Raw genomic sequence first — 18,723 nt, 5'->3', positions numbered from 1 at the left:
TTCAAGTTTTACAAATTGTTATATTTCTAGTAGTCTTCAGCAGGATAAAACCAAATAAGAATAATTATTAATTTTTTAACATCTACATTAATGACCTCATAAAAGAGAGCAAAAATGAAATTCACAAATGCTATTATATCAGAAGATGATGTAAACACTGTCAGGGGTAGAGAGGAAACACCAGAGACTCTAAAGAGAAAAACATGAGTGAACAAAAATAAAAAATTTAACATTGGAAAAAAAATACAAGCCTATAGCCTTAGGGGGGAAGCAATATCAAATCTTTAGCAGGAGAGGGAAACATGACAAACAGTAATGACAGGAGAGACGAGGATTAGGAATCAAAGCATTGTATGAAGAAAGATTAAAATATCTTAACATGTTAAATTTAAATTTGGTTATATGACCATGAAAATGGAAAAATGCTAAAATTAAAAAAATATCTACAGATTATACACACAAAGAAAGGAAAATTATTTAGAGTATTAGGAGTATGATATGAAATTACATAGAACATTTAGGCTGCATAATAGAATATTATCTCCATAATGAAATGCATTAGGATACAATACAATTAGCCAAAAGGAAGTAAAAGCCCTAGTGCTTGGTAAATGAACTGTACAGAGTAGTTCTGACCTGGCTGGGGAAAGACATGAATGAGTAAGGCACTGTCCATCTTTAATATCTTTATTATTTTATAGAAACTGTAAAATGTTACACAAGCACTGAGGGAATGCTAAATATATAGAAATACATCACAAAAATTGTCTGTCAAACTTATGAAGCAAGATTCCAGACAAATAGCAGTTAGTATTCTATTAATAGCTGTAATTTTAAAACCAGACTTCAAAGCTATTCTAGAACCAATCGTCTTGCAGCATCACAAAGAGTGATACAGTTCCAATGGCAGAGTCCAAAATTCTGCTTTTCCTTTGGACCATGTAGTCTCATTACATGAACTGAGATTATTTTACCATGGGTAACATAACCAAGGGAACTATCACACCCACACCTGACTCCAATCCTTTCATTTACTCCCTTTCTTCCAGTAGGCAGAAAGGATTTAAGCCACTCCAGGCAAAACTATATGAAGCAATAATGAAAAATGACAGCACCAATATTAAAGCTTTGCTAGCACACCAACCTGTCAATGAACCAATGACTGTTTGGGATAATGCTGCGCGCAGAAGACCACTATCAATTCAGGTAAACATTTGACCTAAATTATCATTTTAAAATTGAGAGTAAAGATGCTATTTTAAAATTCACATAACATTTCCTCAATTAAATTAACTAAAACCATCAAAAATTAATATTTAAAAATGGGTGGGCTGCTAAATCTATATTTGGCCAGATCCTACTGGTTATTCAGCTCTTGATAAACAAGACTATTTATTTTGAGTGTTAATACTGAAGATACTAATTTCAGGTAGTGTTTAACTAGTTAACAGATTAAAGGCACAGGCTACATCTAGACTGCAGACTTCTTTCAGAATAAGCTTTTCTAGAAGAGATCTTCCGAAAAAACTTCCAAAAGAGAGCGTCCACACTGCCAAAGCACATCAAAAAAGTGATCTGCTTTTTTGAAAGATAGCATCCACACTGAATGGAAGCTATCTCACACGTACGCTGTGATTACTATGGACGGAGTGGCCACCAGGGCACTTGTGCTTTTTCCTCTTTCCTCTTCTTTTGAAAGAACTCCCTCTCCCCCATCCACACATGCCTTCTTCCGAAAGAGCTCTTTTGGAAAACGGCTTCTTCCTCATAGAAAGAGGTTTACCAATGTTGGAAAACCCCCTCTGTTCTATTTTTTTTTTTTTTGTGAAAGAACTCTATTGCAATGTGGAGGAAAATGAAGGTTTTTTTTTAAAAAACAGCCTTTTTCTGAAACAACTCTGTATTGTAGAGATAGCCCTAGGTTGCTCCAGCCCAGCCAGAGCTGCTCTTGCCTGTGGTGAAGTGTGGAGATGGCAGCGGGGCTGGGAGTTGGCAGCCCGGAGCGAAGGCCTAGTGGGGCAGGGGCTGCTCCCACGTACCAGTAACTGATTAAGGGTGATGCTCACCAAGTAATTGGTTACCATTCACATCCCTACTACAAAGTGGTTCATACAGCTAACAGAACCTCCCACTTTGCCTGACACACATGATCAGCCAAAGCATAATTAGAACGATCACTCCCAATAGCGAGGAAGCTGTGATATAAAGTTCTCACATCAAAAGCCAGATGAAGATGAGGGAGACTGGCCTCGGACACTGGAAACCCTCTATGTGGTAACTATATATATGTTGAACAGTGGGAAAAAAACTCATTAAGTTTCCAAGAGTAAGACGAATGGGTTAAAATAGTGTAATACAGTATGGAATCAGTAACAACCATAAATAGAGAGTTTGACTTACTGATCCTGTCCCCTTCCTTTTCATCCTTTACTTAGCCAAAGCTCTATTACCTTCGTTACAGTTAAATATAAAATCCTGAGTAATCGTTTAATCCTATATATACTGTAATCCTGTATATACTGTCATTAGGCAGAAGTAATCTGTATTCCCGTGCAGTAAGGCACCTCATCTCCAAAAACACATGGGCACTATGAAAAAGAGATCACTTCTTTGTGTAACTTTTCTTCTAATTATGAACTATTAGTAGAGAGAATTCCAACTTAATGAAGTGTGTTTTTAACAGGATGTGCTGACTCAGGAGCTAACCCTGTCATACATACTAATTGAGCTCTCACTGAAAGATAAACATTTGGCAGTGGCTATTTAACATAGGGGACACAGCCAAGAAATTAGCTGAGTGGAAATAAACCCAGCAGTTGGGTCTGTACAGGTACACAAGGAGAAAGGATAGGAGGAAGAGCTGGGATCCTAAAGTAACACAGAAGGACGAAGTTCTAGCTGGTGCTACTGTACCTTCCACAGAAGGAAAGGGAGCTAGTGATTCACTGTCAATATAAAATACATCACAATACAGTGGTGATGAAGGAGACCTGGAGCAGTTGTGGTCTGTTGATATGGCTTGAGGGAACTCTCATGGGTCCACCCCAAGAAATGGACTAGAAAGAAATGGACACACATGGGCTATTTCTTCCTAGTCTTCTTTAATTACAATATTGTTACACATACTGCTTAATAAGAAAAAAGGCAGCAGCATAAGATGTAAATCAATATACTCTTAACTCTGCAGGTAGCCCGAACCCACATACAGCTCACAGAACAGCTTGCTTAAAACCACACACAGCCAGTCTGACCCCATCTGCAATACATACTCACTAAAAACAGACAGAGGCACATGCACAGCTTTATATCTAACACACACACTAAATGACCTGAATTTCTTGATTTTTTTCAAGCAATAAATGTTTAGAAATCTTTAAAGCCCACCTATAGAAAAATATGAGTAAAATTTCTAATATTCAATGCTTAACTACTCTGATTATGGACACAGCTGTGTATACTCTTTCAAGAAAATTAATAGTAAAATTCAAATAATCAGTGGGCAAATAAATCAGAATACAAGGTTCTTAAGTATTTTCTGCAATTAAATTCTGCAGAACATATTCTGCCATTGGTTTGATGCTTTAGTGAACCAAATTGAGTTCTGTGAAGTAGACAGCAAGTATACCAACATTATTCAGGCAAATGCCTCCCTTTGCTCTCACTTATCAAGGGATTAAGGAAGAAAGGTAAAACCTAACCATAACCATTTAACATGTGCCTGTCACAAATTGTAATAGATAAACTAATTCACCTTCAAGCAAAGTAAGACTGAAGATTACAATACTCAGAAGTTCATTAATATATATTTTTGGTTCCATACAGGATCAGTCTATTCTTCCAATTCATTTAGCTGCCAAATACAGAAGAGAAAAGAGTTTGTGTTGTTTGCTAGAATCTGGTGCTGACCCCAAAATAAGGTAGGCATTTATAGTTACCAAGTTGTATTCACCGAGAATATGCATAATTGCATGTAAAAATGGAATATAGTTTTAGGGCTCACTTAACAAAATCTTATATTTTATTATAGAAGTGTTGATGTGCAGGATTTCCCACACAATGTGGCTAGACCACGTGAGTTCATAATTTTGATTGTGGAGTTTATTTTTCAGTCACTTAACGTATCCAAAAATACATAGCGGAAGGGGCACAAGATAACATGGATACAATACACAAATTAGGATAAAACATTTAAATATGCCCACTAAGGTGCTAGTTACTGTGGCTACAAATAAATTAAGGAGGTAAGATACAACTCAAACTGAGAACAAAAGTGGGGAAAACATTAGTCCCAAGTAATAAATCATGTAAAACAGTCGCTCCCAACCTTTTTTTTGATTTGCCATGCACAAAAGTAGCCAAAGAATCACACTATCCCACAATCTTTTGATCACAAAAAATGGTGGAATTTAGATCATGAGTGTGGTAGAAACTTCTGCCTGCCTCCCCACATACTATTCCTTATGTCTGTACTTTGCTTAATTCTGGAATAGCAAAGGACCTAGGTGCCATGAAATCTTCTCCCTTCCCAAAATCCAGAGCTGATCATAATTAAGGCAGGAAAGAGAGAAGCTGAGGAGCAGCTCTGTGACTGGCTGCTGGTGTGAAGGTACCAGCCGCAACAATAAATTAGGAGTAGGTACAGAACTACTGGGTTTTAGTGACCCATAGATTTTGCTGTTCTCTCAACTGATGGCGTGGAACCAACTGCCAGGTCATGTCCTATCAGTTCAACAATGCTAGTCTAAACTGTCTTTGTTATCTAAAATATTTTACTTGAATATCTGTATGTAAGTCACTTCATGTTTGATGAAGATAGGGAGAATTAACTTATTACATTTTTACATTTTAGAGATAACAGAGGTTACACAGCACTTCAGCTCCTACTATTGCACTGGCCAAAAATGTATATAACTGGGACAGACATCTTGACTAGACCGCAGAAAAACCTGGCAACTACACAACGTAATGCCGAAGAGTGTCTTCGTATCTTGTGTGAGAAAGGAGTTCAGACAGATCCTGAAATGGATAGGGACTACAAACACAGCTCATTACATTTAGCCCTTTACTCTGGAGCCTCTCAAGCTATATCTATTCTAATTGAGAATGGTGCTAACATAGATGACAGAAATGAGTTTGGCAAGACAGCACTTCACATTGCTGCAGAGCATTTGAACAAGGAGATAACAGAAACTTTAATCACCTATGGAGCAAACATTAATTGTACTCTTCCAACTTCTGGAAAAACTGCCCTTCAACTTGCAGTGTGCACTGCATCATCTAAAGCAGGCAGAGTTTTAGCTGCTGATATAGATTGCATCCGTTTACTGTTAATGAATGGAGCCGAAGTAAATGCTCAAGACTGTGAAGGACGAGCAGCTATTCATAATGCTTGCTTGGGAGGCAGAAAAGAAATAGTTGAGCTCCTCCTAGATTACCATGCAGATGTTAACACTTTAACAAGACATGGACAATCTCCCCTTTTTCTGTTTCTTCAAAATAGGTCAAATCTAAGATGTACGTCATTATTAAATAAGTTGTTAAGCTTCTCATACCCTTTGAAGCTAACCAATAATCGAGGAGACCTACCCACTGGACTTCTGTTCCCAGAATTTCAAATGCAAAAAGACTTTCTCATAAGATTATCACAAATCATATGGTCTCTGCAGGACATCTGCAAAGTCACGGTCAGAAGAATATATGGGGAAAAAAACAAACAATGCTTGAAAAAACAGCTTCCAGTAACTGTGTGGAATTCTTTATACAACTACCAGGATTACTCGCAACTTTGATAAATAAAAATTTCATGATTATACAGCCACAAAGGTAAACATTCTGGAAGATCTGAATAATGTCAGACACACACACCTACCTACATGAGAAAATAAACCGAGAAACTACTGATCCTGAAACTAATGAAAAATTAAACATGAATTACAATGCATATTAATATTGTGTGTGTGTTTTGAAACAGCCCTTAACTTCTCTCAAAATGTAATTTTAAGGTGCAAGGTGTTTTTTTAAAAATATGTAATACTTTTCATGTGTAATCACTATTTTAAGTATAATATCTAAAAAAAAATCCAATGAACCTCCACGGGAATGCGATGGGGAAATTACACATTCAATCTATTTCTATACATTTTCAATTCAAACGGAAAAATAAATAGATATTCTACAAATTCTTATAAAATCTGACTCCCATTGTTCTTAATGGGAATGAAGGCCAACTGCCCTCAGGGAAGATGCTGAACCTTTATATTGCCAATGGAAAAGCAGTGAGTGCATTGTAAGAAGAAGGTGAATAGAACCAGGGGCCATCTCGTTTAAGGGCAGCATGTGACTTCCGTGCCATTGAGAACAATAGTAGATAGCCTTTTTAGAAGAGAGCAAATCTTTGTGAGTTTGTTTGAAGAACATAAATTTCTACCTTAACAGAGTTTGAAGGAAAACAAACAGAAAAAATGACCATTAATACTAAAATTGTCAAGACTCATCCATCTGCTGGGGTTTGTGTAATTAGATAATGATAACACTGAGATGATTTGGGACATACAATATTCTGACAAGCAGTGCTAAATTTCTTAAAGGATCTATTTTTCATTCATTTTTAACTCTAATTAATTAACAGATTTATTTGTAAATTCTCAGCAAATTCATTCTGTTATAAAGTAAGTGCTGTAATTTTAGGGACGATACAGTATATTCTTCATTTATGAACTGGCTGAATCTTTAAGTGCAAACCTCAGCTCAGCCTTAATAACTATAGAGCCGCTATCAGTACCTCAATAACACAAATGGTCTTTCCTCTCTTTAATAGTAATACCTAGTTCCTATATCAGTGACAAGGAGTCCTGTGGCACTTTATAGACTAAGAGATGTATTGGAGCATAAGCTTTCGTGGACAAAGATCCACTTCGTCAGATTACATGCATCTGACAAAGTGGGTCTTTGCCCATAAAAGCTTATGCTCCAATACATCTCTTAGTCTATAAGGTGCCACAGGACTCCTTGTCGCTTTTGGAGATCCAGACTAACACAGCTACCCCCTCTGATACTAGTTCCTATATGACACTTTTCATTAGTAGATCTCAAAGCACTTTTCAAAGGACATCAGAATCATTATTCCATTTTACAGATGGAGAAACTGAGGCACAGATAGCTGAAATAACTTACCTAAGGTCACCCCACATGCCAGTGACAAAGCCGATAACAGAACTGAGTCCTGAATGCATGGCCAGAGCCACATCCACTAGTCCTCACTGTATCCTCTAATGTTAATTTTTCAACTTACTTTAATGTCTCGATGCATGACTCCCTTGCTGTGGATATAACATACTCCTTCTAGTAATTCTTGAAAAATTTTTGATGTCCACCTAACATCCACAAGGTGGTAAGGACCTTAAAACAAGAGACCAACATGAGATTTAATCTCACATCCACTATTAAAATTCATATAGGCAGTATGACTATATCCCCTTCACTACTTTGAAATTCTCAACACTGAGGTGTGTTATTGATCTCTGCTTTTACAAGAGGGTATAAAAAATGGCTGATTTCTTTATACTATTCATTATTCTGTATAACTATTACATTCCCTCATACTTGTCTCTGAATTAATCAAATGCTTCTCATTCAGAAGTCTTTCTCTGCTTTCAATCATTTTTACTGTCCTTTGCTGAACCCTTTTTTATTTCTCCCGTATCTCTTTGAGAGCAAGTGCACAGAATTGAACACAGGATTCCAAGTAAGGGCACACCAATTTAATATAATGGCATATTTTCTGTATTATGCTTTGAACTCTTACTAGAGCTTAACCCATCTATGATTATGCTTCCTAGTCACCTATCATTTTTAGCTTCTCAGACTTCTCTAGTTTTGACTAACTTAAATAGTAATCTACATATTTGTCACCTCATTTTGTCCCCTTTTTTCAGATTATAATTTATTAAATTTAATAATTGTACAGAACCCTGAGGCTTCCCAATGTTAGCCTTTTCTACACTCAAAACTGATTATTTATTCCTATTCTGTTTTAGTTTCCAACCAATGGTAGTAGTTTGCCTTTCACCCCATAACAACTTGGTTTCATTAGCATCCTCATATGTGAATCTTTGCCAATTTTTTTCCAAAGTAAAGATAAATCATATTGGAATTCTTCTATCCAATTCTCAACTAGGCCCAATCGTGCTTAATTTAGGGCCCAAAATACTAACCGTAGGTAGGAAATGGGAGGGGGAGACAAATAAAAACCAAGCAGCTAGGAAATATCCCTCCATTCAATTATAACACAATAGTTCTTAAAAGTGATGTGATAAAACATTTTTTATTTCAAGATGTATAGTTCTATAGAACAGTCTGTGTTAAGTAGATTCCTTTTCACAATAACTGAAAAGGAAGGTAGAGCATATTTTTAATTCTCTGTCCTTAAAAGACCTGTCCCTCTAGATATCAATTGTCAATGAACCTGTAGACATCATTATCTACGAACTCCTCTGATAGGGATCAGCTGCTAGATCTACTATGATCAATCACAATAAGGATACGTCTACACTTGCTCCATAGTTCGAACTAGGGATGCAAATGTTGGTGACCGAAATTGCTAATGAAGCGAGGATTTAAATATCTCGTGCTTGATTAGCATGATCTCACCAGTGCATTACTCTGCTCGACAGCTATTTTGAAAGTGAAAGTGCGTGCCGGGACACGATAGTTACACATGCTTCTGGAACATAGCTCATTCTCATCAACTGACAATGTTCTGGAAAAGGAACAAAATTGGTGTAATCTAAATTGCTCACTGAAAAGGGGTAGGTCTTCTCAACAGCACTCTATTTCTCTAGACCAATCCTACTTCTCAAGCCATAGTTTTAAACTTCACTTTTGTGCCATTTAAAATGTGTGAACTTTAAGTCTCTTCTACAAACACCTAATCTATATGGACTGCAGAGACTTTATTAAATTGCTTGTTATTTTGATTGAATGGGGAGGGCAGGACCTGATAACCAAAGTCCATGTTATAACCTGCTGTCAAAGCACATTGACTTTCAGATAGAAAATCAAAATATATTTGGTTTTTGCCCTGTAAGTATTTATATTTTTAAAACAGTTTAAATCTTACCGTAAGTTTCTTCTGTGCGCTCACCACATTTTTTGTTTCTGTCAACAATCCAGTCCCACAAGGATATTTCACACAGTTGCATCTGTATATGAACCATCAGACAATACTCCATCTAACAGGAAAATATTGGCACATATTTTTACTGTAATATAAAGGTTGTTCACTTATACAATTTTATTTTGTTTCAAGACAAGCAATCTGCCATTTTATAACAGGATTGAGTACAAACTAGATAGCAGATACAGTGCTATTAAATTTATTGTTTTAGGTGAGATAAGAGCATGTACAGTTATTTTGCTTTAATTATTTCTGAAATGGTACTAAGTAATACCTGTTTTAAAAACACACAATAAAAGCTATATGCTGTGTAGCTGTAGCCATGTTGGTCCCTGGATGATGATATTTAAATAATAAAAGCTAACACAACAACGTGCCAGATACTCTCATGATATCAAAAAGTATCTGGGTAAGTCTATGGAAACATTTTAGTGTTTCTTCTTTTTCATATGGACCATGGAGAGAAGCATTCTGACCAATAATAACAATTTACAAGAAGAATACCAATATTGGGAAATATACTTGTTTCAATAAATATAAGATAAAAATCAAAATAACATTGGATCTCACTACCTTCAGACCAAAATGCGTCCAGACCGGGCAATAAAGACAGACTAATCAATTTATTTTTCCCATGTTATCAGTTTCACTTTCTGATGATGATGCACTAGTACTACCCTGCAATGACTGACACATTTGATAGATACCCAGAAACAGTCAATACCCCAAACTGTAAGGCAAGACAGTGAAGTTGGTTTCATAAAGGTGTTGTATCATATTATTACACTGCTTCTCTGTTTTTTAGCAATTCGATCCTGCACAACTGAAATCAATGAGTACTCTGCCAATACTTTCAATAGGCGCAGAAAAAGGACCCAGATTAAAAAATATTATGAGAAGAGCTTGTATTATTTAATAGCACACTATGTAAATTACATACTGAATTTTTCAAAATGTGTAGGCTTATTTGATAATTAGAGGACTGTAGCAAACATTTTTAAAAACTTTCACAACAGGTATTCTGGTAAAAAGACATTGTATTGCTGGTTTAAAAGTAAAATAATCAGCTTTAAATAGCTGCATAGCCATGGTAAGAAGGTCTCAAGTTCCTGTTGCTTTTTAATCAAGTTTTCTTATTCACAACACTATGGAAACTCAAAACAAATCTACTTTCAAGTACTCTCACAACTTTCACAACATTTTTAATAGGGGCTTTTGAGGAGTGGAGGGGGGAGAGTGAGCGAGAGAATGGAGATGGAATTCAGGTGTTTTTGTATTCACTTGCAGCCCACACTGTGTATTTTCATCTGACAGGATATACTTAGGAAGCCTATGTGCACTTGAGGGTGGAAGGAAAAAACCAACAACACTGTTTTGTACAACTGAGCACATGCTAAGTCCTCTAAAATATGAATACTGAATGTACAATGTATATATTAATATATTTTATTTGGTTTCATATCAACATAAAACTTTGCTTCCTAATTTGCAACTGCTTCCCTGATAATCACATAAAACACAGCCCATGTTTAATTCCTTCTTGCTTTCTACTCCCCTTCTCCATTCCACTTCCTAAAAGTACAAATTTTACCCATGCATGTCCCAGCACTTTTAATCAAATCATTTAAAGCATATGACACATTAACTTCATGCCCCACTAAAGTTCCTGAGCCAGCCTCTCATCACTAGCCAGGAAATGTTGAAACTTTTCCACAAATACTGCCCTTTACTTCCTCTTTCCTTGCATCTCCCTTCAGGAACTCCAGAGAAAGCATCTATAAAAGCTACAGATGGCTGGAAGCAACCCTCCCATGCCAAAACCAGGATCTCATTATGTCCGAGCTCTGACAGCAGCAAGATCTTGAGACCTTCCTGACATGGTTATGTAGCTTAAACTCCATCCCAGATGTTCAGTTGCCTTCTCCTTAAGTGTTTACACTCAAGTTGTTTCAATGGACCAACAGCCATCTCAGGCTCAGGGGCAAAAGGGGAGGAAGCAGGCAGCTCTGTGCCCCTGGAGGGGGGGGCAAGGGTAACAGGGGCAGGTCTGAGGGCAGCCAGCCCTCAGGGCCTCCCAGACTGCAGCACACCCCAGCCCTCCCAGCTCTCAGCATTGTACAGAGTGGTACTCCTGTGGCAATTCAAAGGGGGCCAGGTCTCCAGCCAATGCCACAAGTAGCAACAGCCACAAGTCCCTTTGAATCACTGGGCCCTGGAGCAACTGCCTCCTTTGCCCCCTCCCCTCCCACAGCAGACTTGAGTGGTTCCCACTTCCACATGGTTCTGCCTTCCTCTTCATCTCTGTAAGTGACACTGCCTGACTGGAAGTTAACTGAAAAATTGCACCAACACCACCTTTGCACATTTAGGTGCATTTGTTAGCAATGTTTAGATTGGTCACTAGAACTGAATGTTAGGAGGTTTTGTTAGTCTATAAAGTGCTACCAGACCATTTGTTGGTTTTTTTAGGAGGTTTTTGGCTTATTTGGGTTTTTTCTTGCATTTTTGCAAGAACAGCATTTTTTTATTTTTAAAATTAGATGTATACTTTTACTGAAGAAAGACAAAGAAACAATTATACATTTTTCTTTAATAATAAATTTTGGCAACACTTGTGGAAAGCATGCATGCAACTATATTTATTATCTGCTCAAAAAACATTGACATACAATTACTAGATTTCAGCTCTAAACTCAGTCATACCATTTATAGACTTCACAATCATAATTCATGGGCACACTTACCTAAAACTATTCTGCACACATCATTACATCAGAGATCAGTTAACTGTATTAAAACAGGAGTTGACTTACCTCACATTTCCTGTGCACAAACATATGTTTCTGGGAACATTCTTCTTCATTGCAAGAATCACTTGAAATGATATTGTCTTTATTCAGACAAGAATGAAGTCCATGTGATTGATTATTTTTAAAACAAACTGATCTGTTGTCACTAGTATTAATGCAGCTTTCTTGTGAGTCAGTGAAGAGTTCATATTTATTCGTTTTTATACTTTCTTTACCATCTCCAACAGTAAAATCTTTCGCTATATCCATATGCTGCATTGATTTATCATCTTGATTCTCAAGAAATGTATATCCACGGGATTTAATTTCTTCTGAGGTAAGGTCAGCAAAGATAATGGAACTGCTGCTTTCTTTATTTTGAATATTACACTGATCTCTGAAGAGAATAAAGGAGAGAAGAAATCAGTAAGTATGTGCAGTTTGTATGTTATCTATTAAACACAACATGAAGCTGATGTCAGAGTTGCAATTCAGCTTTTATTTTTAAAATGTTAGAAAAAAAATACATGGCTATTTCAAACCCTGGAAAACCTGGGATAGATAACCAACAGTTGTTTTATCCTTAGCAGCAAGAATTCTACCACTTCCCTACAAAACCTTACCACTGCCCAATTGCTCATTTAGGGTCACCCATTATAAGACTTCCCAGTTTTTATTTCTCTTCGCTGACCTTTTCAGTTTGGCAAAGGCAAACTGTTGCAGCACCATGTGATCTTTTGACAGATGTCTGTTGTATTTGTGTCCCTTCCAGCTGGTACGTGTGGCTATTACATTTTCTCCCTTCCATCTCATCTTTGAGATGACAAATCCTCACACTTTTCTGTTGGATAGAAACCCTCTACGTCTTTAATGATACTAAAGCTGACCTGAATCTTGTGGGTGAATAAGTTCATAATTTGTAAAGTCTATATATCTAGTAATTCTTCTTCTTATATATTTTAGAAATGTGCATCTGTCTGTCCATCCATGAGTCCATTGGTTCAAGAATTCCTAAACAGTAAGAGCTAGGACCACCAAATTTGGTATGCAGTTTCCTCTTACAACTTACAGCAAGGTAAGATTTTGTTTGTGCCAGGATAATGGGATGTGAATGGAGTTAATTTGTTTCTCATAAAATGGAAAGGGAGAGGTCTGGTAGGAGAGAGTTATACTGCAGAATGACCACAGGGAGGCAGAAATAACAGAGGGCTGCGTGGGGAAAGAACAGCTACCTATTATATATTTCAGAGAGTTTGTCTGTATGTGTGTCTATATGTCTGTCTGTTCCTCAGCTTGGGGGACATGTGCCCCTCCCCCGGCTGCACCCATTGCAGCTGCTGCTCTGAGAGAAGGCTCGAATTATCCTCTCCCGCCAGGGCAGCCTGCATACTGATGCAGGCATCATCCTCAGCCCCTCCCACCCGAGGGCAATAATTTAAATTAAGAAAAAAAAAAGTTTTTTGAGTTAAGGACCCAAGCAATGGCGAGTAAATCTTCTAGTTTTACATATTATGGAACAGACCTAAGATGGAGGAGTGTTGGACAATCTTCTTCCCCTCAGACACCTGATAAAAGGTAGAAGAAATGCAAAGAAAACTTAGTAGTTTACTACTTGATACAAAGAAGGAATATTGCTGTAATCAGAATTTTGGGAGGTCCCGCTGTGGCCACCTCAGCCATCCTGTGGACAGGTCTCAGGGTGGCCCAAGTTACCTGAGGGGAGGTGCTTGGCATGTGGGAGCAGAAGGGGTTGGCTTCCTGTCCCATGCACATGCACCACAGTGGCGGGATCCAGAGCAGCTGGTACCCTGCTCTACTCCACCCCACCACTCTCTCCCATCATGCTGCACTAGGCTTCATGGCTACAACGGGAAGCAGAGTGCTTTGGCCTTAGGGTGCTCTGCTTTCTGCTGCTGTGGAGAAGTGGGGCAGAGGGCTGGGAGAGGGTGGCAGGGCAGAGTGGAGCTGACTGCCGGGTTGCTCTGGATCCCACCACTGCAGTGAATGGGGATGGCGGGCCGACCCCTTCTGCTGCCCTATGTCAGGCCTCCATAATCCCTCATCTTGCATTGCTTGGGGGTGGGGGTAAGAATGGGTTAGGGTGAAGAAGGGGCAATAGGGCAGAGAAAGGGTGGGGTTTGGGAGGAAAGGGTAAAGAGGGGGCAGAGGGGAGCAAGGCAGTTGCTCCAGGCCCCACATCCCCCTAGGGACGTCCCTAGCTGTAATACAAATTTAACTCTACGATGATCAATGTTACATAGACCAAGACCCCATGTTAAACTCAGATGAATATTATAATTTAACATACTTACTTGACACTCTCTAGGTCAGAAGACATTCTGAGTGGCTGCAACTTCAGGACTGTCTTATCTATTAGATGAACAGAAAAACATTGTATTTTATAAACCAACACAAGCACACATTTAACTGCATAATGACATTACAGCTTTAGCTGCTGATTAAACTACTAAAGCTTACAACTAAGGGCAGAAGTTTAATCTATACATAACCTGATTCATCCTCACTATATTTTTTCCCTTTCAAAAATAGTGACATAGGGCATTTCTCATTCAAACATCCAAGAGCCCTCAAAGGTGCAATATTTTACATCTTTTTTTTATTAAGAAAAAAGTAGCATTACAGGGAAAAGGAACTCTCACTGTAAGGGTTGTATTGGGTGCTCTTTTATATGTTAATTTAGTTTTCATATTTAGGAACACATTTAGCCAAAGAAGAAATAGGGTTTTTAATGAGCGAGATGGGAAACAACTATTTAAGATCGTTCTGTCAATGGACATTGGTATACCCTTTATTTTAGAAGTAACTCATATTTTAGAAGTAACTTTAATCAAATGCCATATTTATGAAAAATAGTAGCAATTTCTTACAACACAGAGGTTTTTGACACAAATGTTGAAACATCTATTTTCTAAACTGATGGAAGCCACAGAATCTATTAATCTAGATACTTATATGGTCCACGTCACTGTTGTAAGGTGCATTTCACAAGTATTTAAAATAGAAATAACAAGTGGTATTCTCCATCTCAATGATTAAGTTGCCCATGTGCATTCCTGTGGCACCATCTTCCTGAGCATTCTTTCCTCCAGGCCTATAGCACATGCGCACATACAGGCATGCACACAGAGTGGAGTGCTACTATGCCATGGAAACAGGATCAGCAAGATCTCCTTGCCAGAATCATTAAAAGGTTGTGGGGCTATGATAACTCAGGCATTCCAAAGGGGCCTGGTGTGAGAACGCAGGGAAACTGAAGAAAAAGGAAAACAAGAGATGCGTAGTAGGGATGCAAGTGACTAGTTGCTTCCCCCCACTGGGAGGAGGAGCTGGTGCTAGGAGCAGTGGTGGATATAGGGCAGGGCAAGCAGGGCGGCTGCCTCAGACCCCATGCTTCAATAGGCCCCACGCCAGTGCCAAGGGCGGACTGGCCCGGTGAGATACCGGGAATTTCCCGGTGGGCCGTCCGACAAAAGGCCGTCTGGCGGCTGCTGGAGGAGGAGGGGGACTGTGTTGGGGTGCCGCAGCCCCGCGCTTTAAATTCCCTGGCACCGGCCAGTACAGGCCATGTGGGGCCGAGGAGTGCATGCGCGGCGTGCTGAAATGCCGCACAACAGCTGAGAGGGGAGATGCCCAGGAGTGGCGTGACGCCACGGTCCAGTGTTGCATCGCTCGGTTCAGCACGTGGTCTGGAGCCTGGGCCGGGGTCGTGGCTGCCCTGCAAACTAGAAGGCAAAAGGTGGATGGCAGAGGAAGGGGCTTGTGCTGAGAGGAGAGGGGCAGGTCAGGAGAAGAAAGGGGAAGGCACCAAGGGACAGCATGGAGGAGAGACAAATGCCAGGGGGCCAAGTGGAGACAATGAGGAAAAGGGCAGGAGCGGAGGTGTCAGTGGGAGGGGGAATAGGGTGATGCTGGGAGAGGAGAGGGTAAGGGCATTGGGGACTAAAGGAGGGAGAGGAAGGTCCTGGGAGAAGGCCTGAAAGGAGGGATGGGCATGAGGAAGGTGGGAATGGAGCAAGGCATGTGTGAGGGCACAGGGGCATGAGAGTTATGGGGGCAGAGGGTGGTGAGGGGGTGGGCATCAGGGAAAAAGAGAGCAAAGGGCACAGGGACAGTGAGGGAAGGGGCAGGCACCAGGAAGGTGCAGGGGTAGGGAAGGTGCAGGTGCCAGGGGATTCTGGGGTGTAGCAGAAGGGCAGACACCTGCAGGGGAGGGACCAGCACCAGAGGAGAGATGCAGGGCAGGTGTGTAGAGGGAGGTGTTAGGAGAAGAGATGAGGGGGATAGCTCACATGATCAGATTGGGGCTACTGAAGGAGTGGGCACAGGGGGGACACCTTTTTTCTAGTTTTTCTCCAAAGGGGGGCCCCGCGAAATTGTGCTGCCCTGGGCCCTGCAAAACTCTCATCCGCCTCTGGCTAGGAGGAGCCAGTTTAAAAGCCAGATCCTCCCAGCAACATCTCCATGGGGATGGGGGCAGAGGTGCAGCGGGGAACCGGGTGCGAGCCAGGACAGCTGAGTGGCTTGGTGGCTCTTACTCAATTTAAAAAGCAGAGGCACAATATCTGGGACTAGGCAGGGGCGGCTCTTGCTACAATTCAAAGGCAGAGGCACAATGGAGATAGCGAGCACCTCCCCCCCCATCCTTATCAACTAATTGACTAGTTGATGGAAACTATCTGATTAATCAAAATTTAACATCCTTAATGCACAGTAGAGAAAAAGTGTAGAAAAATCAATCCTAAGAGAAACAATGCCTGTCAATGAAAGAAGTTGATGTCTCGAAATCTGATTCTGTCAACAGAAAGCTCAGAACCCACAAAGAAGCCCTAATTTACTTCACTCAAAATTTTTGAAACTCTAATATGGAAAACAAAGGATAAGGTGGTTTACATTTTGCCATTAAAAAACTTCTGAGCATCATTACTTTTTCTAACGTTTTCTGGGGCAGTAGGGAAAAGGAGTATGTCGGAAATGGATCTTTAGATTCCACCACAAATCTGGGATTTCAAAACCTGTTAGCAAATGTACTTCCTCAATCTTGTTAATACAGAGTGCTTTTCCTCCAGAAATCTCAAATTATTTCTTCCTCAAGGTCCACCTGCACTTAGCCCCACTGTTATGTTTTGCCTAAGTTTTTTCTTTTAAACTAGATTCCACTGGAGCCAATCCAGCATCCAAAAGCCTACTCAAATATTTAATGGGTAGATTTAATGTCCTGCATTTCTAAATGTACAATTACACCCCAGAAAATTTCTTACTGCATTAGGGGCACCTAAAGAACTGATAGCCATTGTCATATTTCCTGGACAAACTCTTTGGAAAAAAATCTCTGGTTTCTTTTTCAATTCTGAGAGTTGACTGTTCTCCCGCAAATTAATAGAACACACATACTTCTAGAAAGTGTGAGGTAATAACAAATAATACTCCCCTTTTGGATATGTTTGTTGAACATGTTCCATCCAAGCAGTGTGATAGCCTACAATATTAGTATGTTGCAGGCCAGCCAATACTTTAACTTCTCGAAATACCTGAAGAAAAGACCAAAAAGCAACTTTATGATCATCCTTTAATCTGACTGTAAAATGAATCCAAAGGGAATAAAAGCAATGATTCCTAGATATAATTATTTTACCTATTACTAGAATTTAAGAACTGGAAAACAAATTATTGATTTGAAGCATTACAGATCACAAAAGTAGATCTTGCAGACTAAAGTTTTTATATTAAACAGACCGTGGCTAAATAAACATATAGAAAAATAATATAAAACATTTTTCTGGTTTAGAAACATACAATGAGCTGCAATATTTATAAAATAGGTATGCCCACTTACTATTTTGATATAACCAACATTAATGGCACTGCTAATTATATTAGGAACCAATTACAGTATGCACTGAGTTAAACAGAGATCTGAACATGCAAAAAATAAATTCATACCTTCATGTACTCTCTTTTGGTAGATTTCTTAATAAGAATTTTTTTAATTGCATAGAATTGACCATCCAATTTGTTTCTGACCTGAAAATAATTTAAAACAAGAAAAATTTAGATAAAACAAATTTCACATATTGAGATCACTGTATCTAAAAACCTATTTGAATAAGAGTTTGTTTCCTCAGAGTCAAAATCTTACACTCTCTTTATTCAGGCAGTCTAGTAGCCTTGACAATGATAAACTAACATGTGTTTTGTATTTTAACTACTGTCTTTGGGTGGTAACATTAGATAGGAAATTAGTTCTCTACTGATAATTTCAATGCAACTAAATATTTTAAAACAACACCTGTCAAGTAGCACATGATTCGAAAAGCAATGTGGGTGAGGTAATATTTATTGAACCAACTTCTGGTGAGAGAGACAAGAGCTGCAAAGAGCTCATCCTCAGTCTGGAAAAGGTATTCAGAGTATGATATATAAATACAAGGTCAAACAGTTTAAACAATTACATGGCTTATGAGTCTGAAACCAAATACCTTCATTTATTAAAAGATATTTTAGATATATATAAATATTCACTCAACATAACAACATGGTTGATAGAGGAAACAAGGCTGATTACTTGGGACCTGATTTTCAGAAGAACTCAGCATTCGCTGCTCCAAGAGAAGACAGTATGAACTGTGGGTGCTCAGCATCACTGAAAAAAATCAAGCCCTTAAATTCTCTTCTCTGGGAAGAGGAACTGTCTTTCCAGGCATTCATATAACACTCACTACAAACGCACCTTCAAGGGCT

General features: G+C 39.0%; 2 protein-coding genes across 4 annotated transcripts in view; one reads left to right on the top strand and one right to left on the bottom strand.

Moving 5' to 3' along the window:
• The window catches only part of EIF2AK1 (eukaryotic translation initiation factor 2 alpha kinase 1), a 39,649-nt gene that overhangs the window by 8,812 nt on the left and 12,114 nt on the right, over window positions 1–18,723 (bottom strand). For all 3 annotated transcript variants that reach the window (XM_075899504.2, XM_075899503.2, XM_075899502.2), the window contains 6 exons: window positions 17,926–18,006; window positions 17,416–17,513; window positions 14,277–14,336; window positions 11,989–12,361; window positions 9,119–9,230; window positions 7,292–7,398 (listed from right to left, as the gene is read on the bottom strand). In XM_075899504.2, the coding sequence (XP_075755619.2) occupies window positions 7,292–7,398; window positions 9,119–9,230; window positions 11,989–12,361; window positions 14,277–14,336; window positions 17,416–17,513; window positions 17,926–18,006 (831 nt within the window). The remainder of the gene's footprint in view (window positions 1–7,291; window positions 7,399–9,118; window positions 9,231–11,988; window positions 12,362–14,276; window positions 14,337–17,415; window positions 17,514–17,925; window positions 18,007–18,723) is intronic.
• Window positions 630–5,941, top strand: ANKRD61 (ankyrin repeat domain 61). The gene is made up of 3 exons (XM_006112812.4): window positions 630–1,206; window positions 3,823–3,917; window positions 4,850–5,941. Exons 1-3 carry the CDS (start codon window positions 976–978, stop codon window positions 5,787–5,789), a joined length of 1,266 nt encoding a protein of 421 aa, XP_006112874.2. The 5' UTR covers window positions 630–975; the 3' UTR covers window positions 5,790–5,941.

The sequence above is a fragment of the Pelodiscus sinensis genome, chromosome 15 (assembly GCF_052426305.1).
Source record: "Pelodiscus sinensis isolate ZL-2025 chromosome 15, ASM5242630v1, whole genome shotgun sequence".
In the NCBI taxonomy this organism is placed as follows: domain Eukaryota; kingdom Metazoa; phylum Chordata; order Testudines; family Trionychidae; genus Pelodiscus; species Pelodiscus sinensis.
Note: the sequence above shows the minus strand (reverse complement) of the source record. Positions and strands in the feature narration are given on the sequence as shown.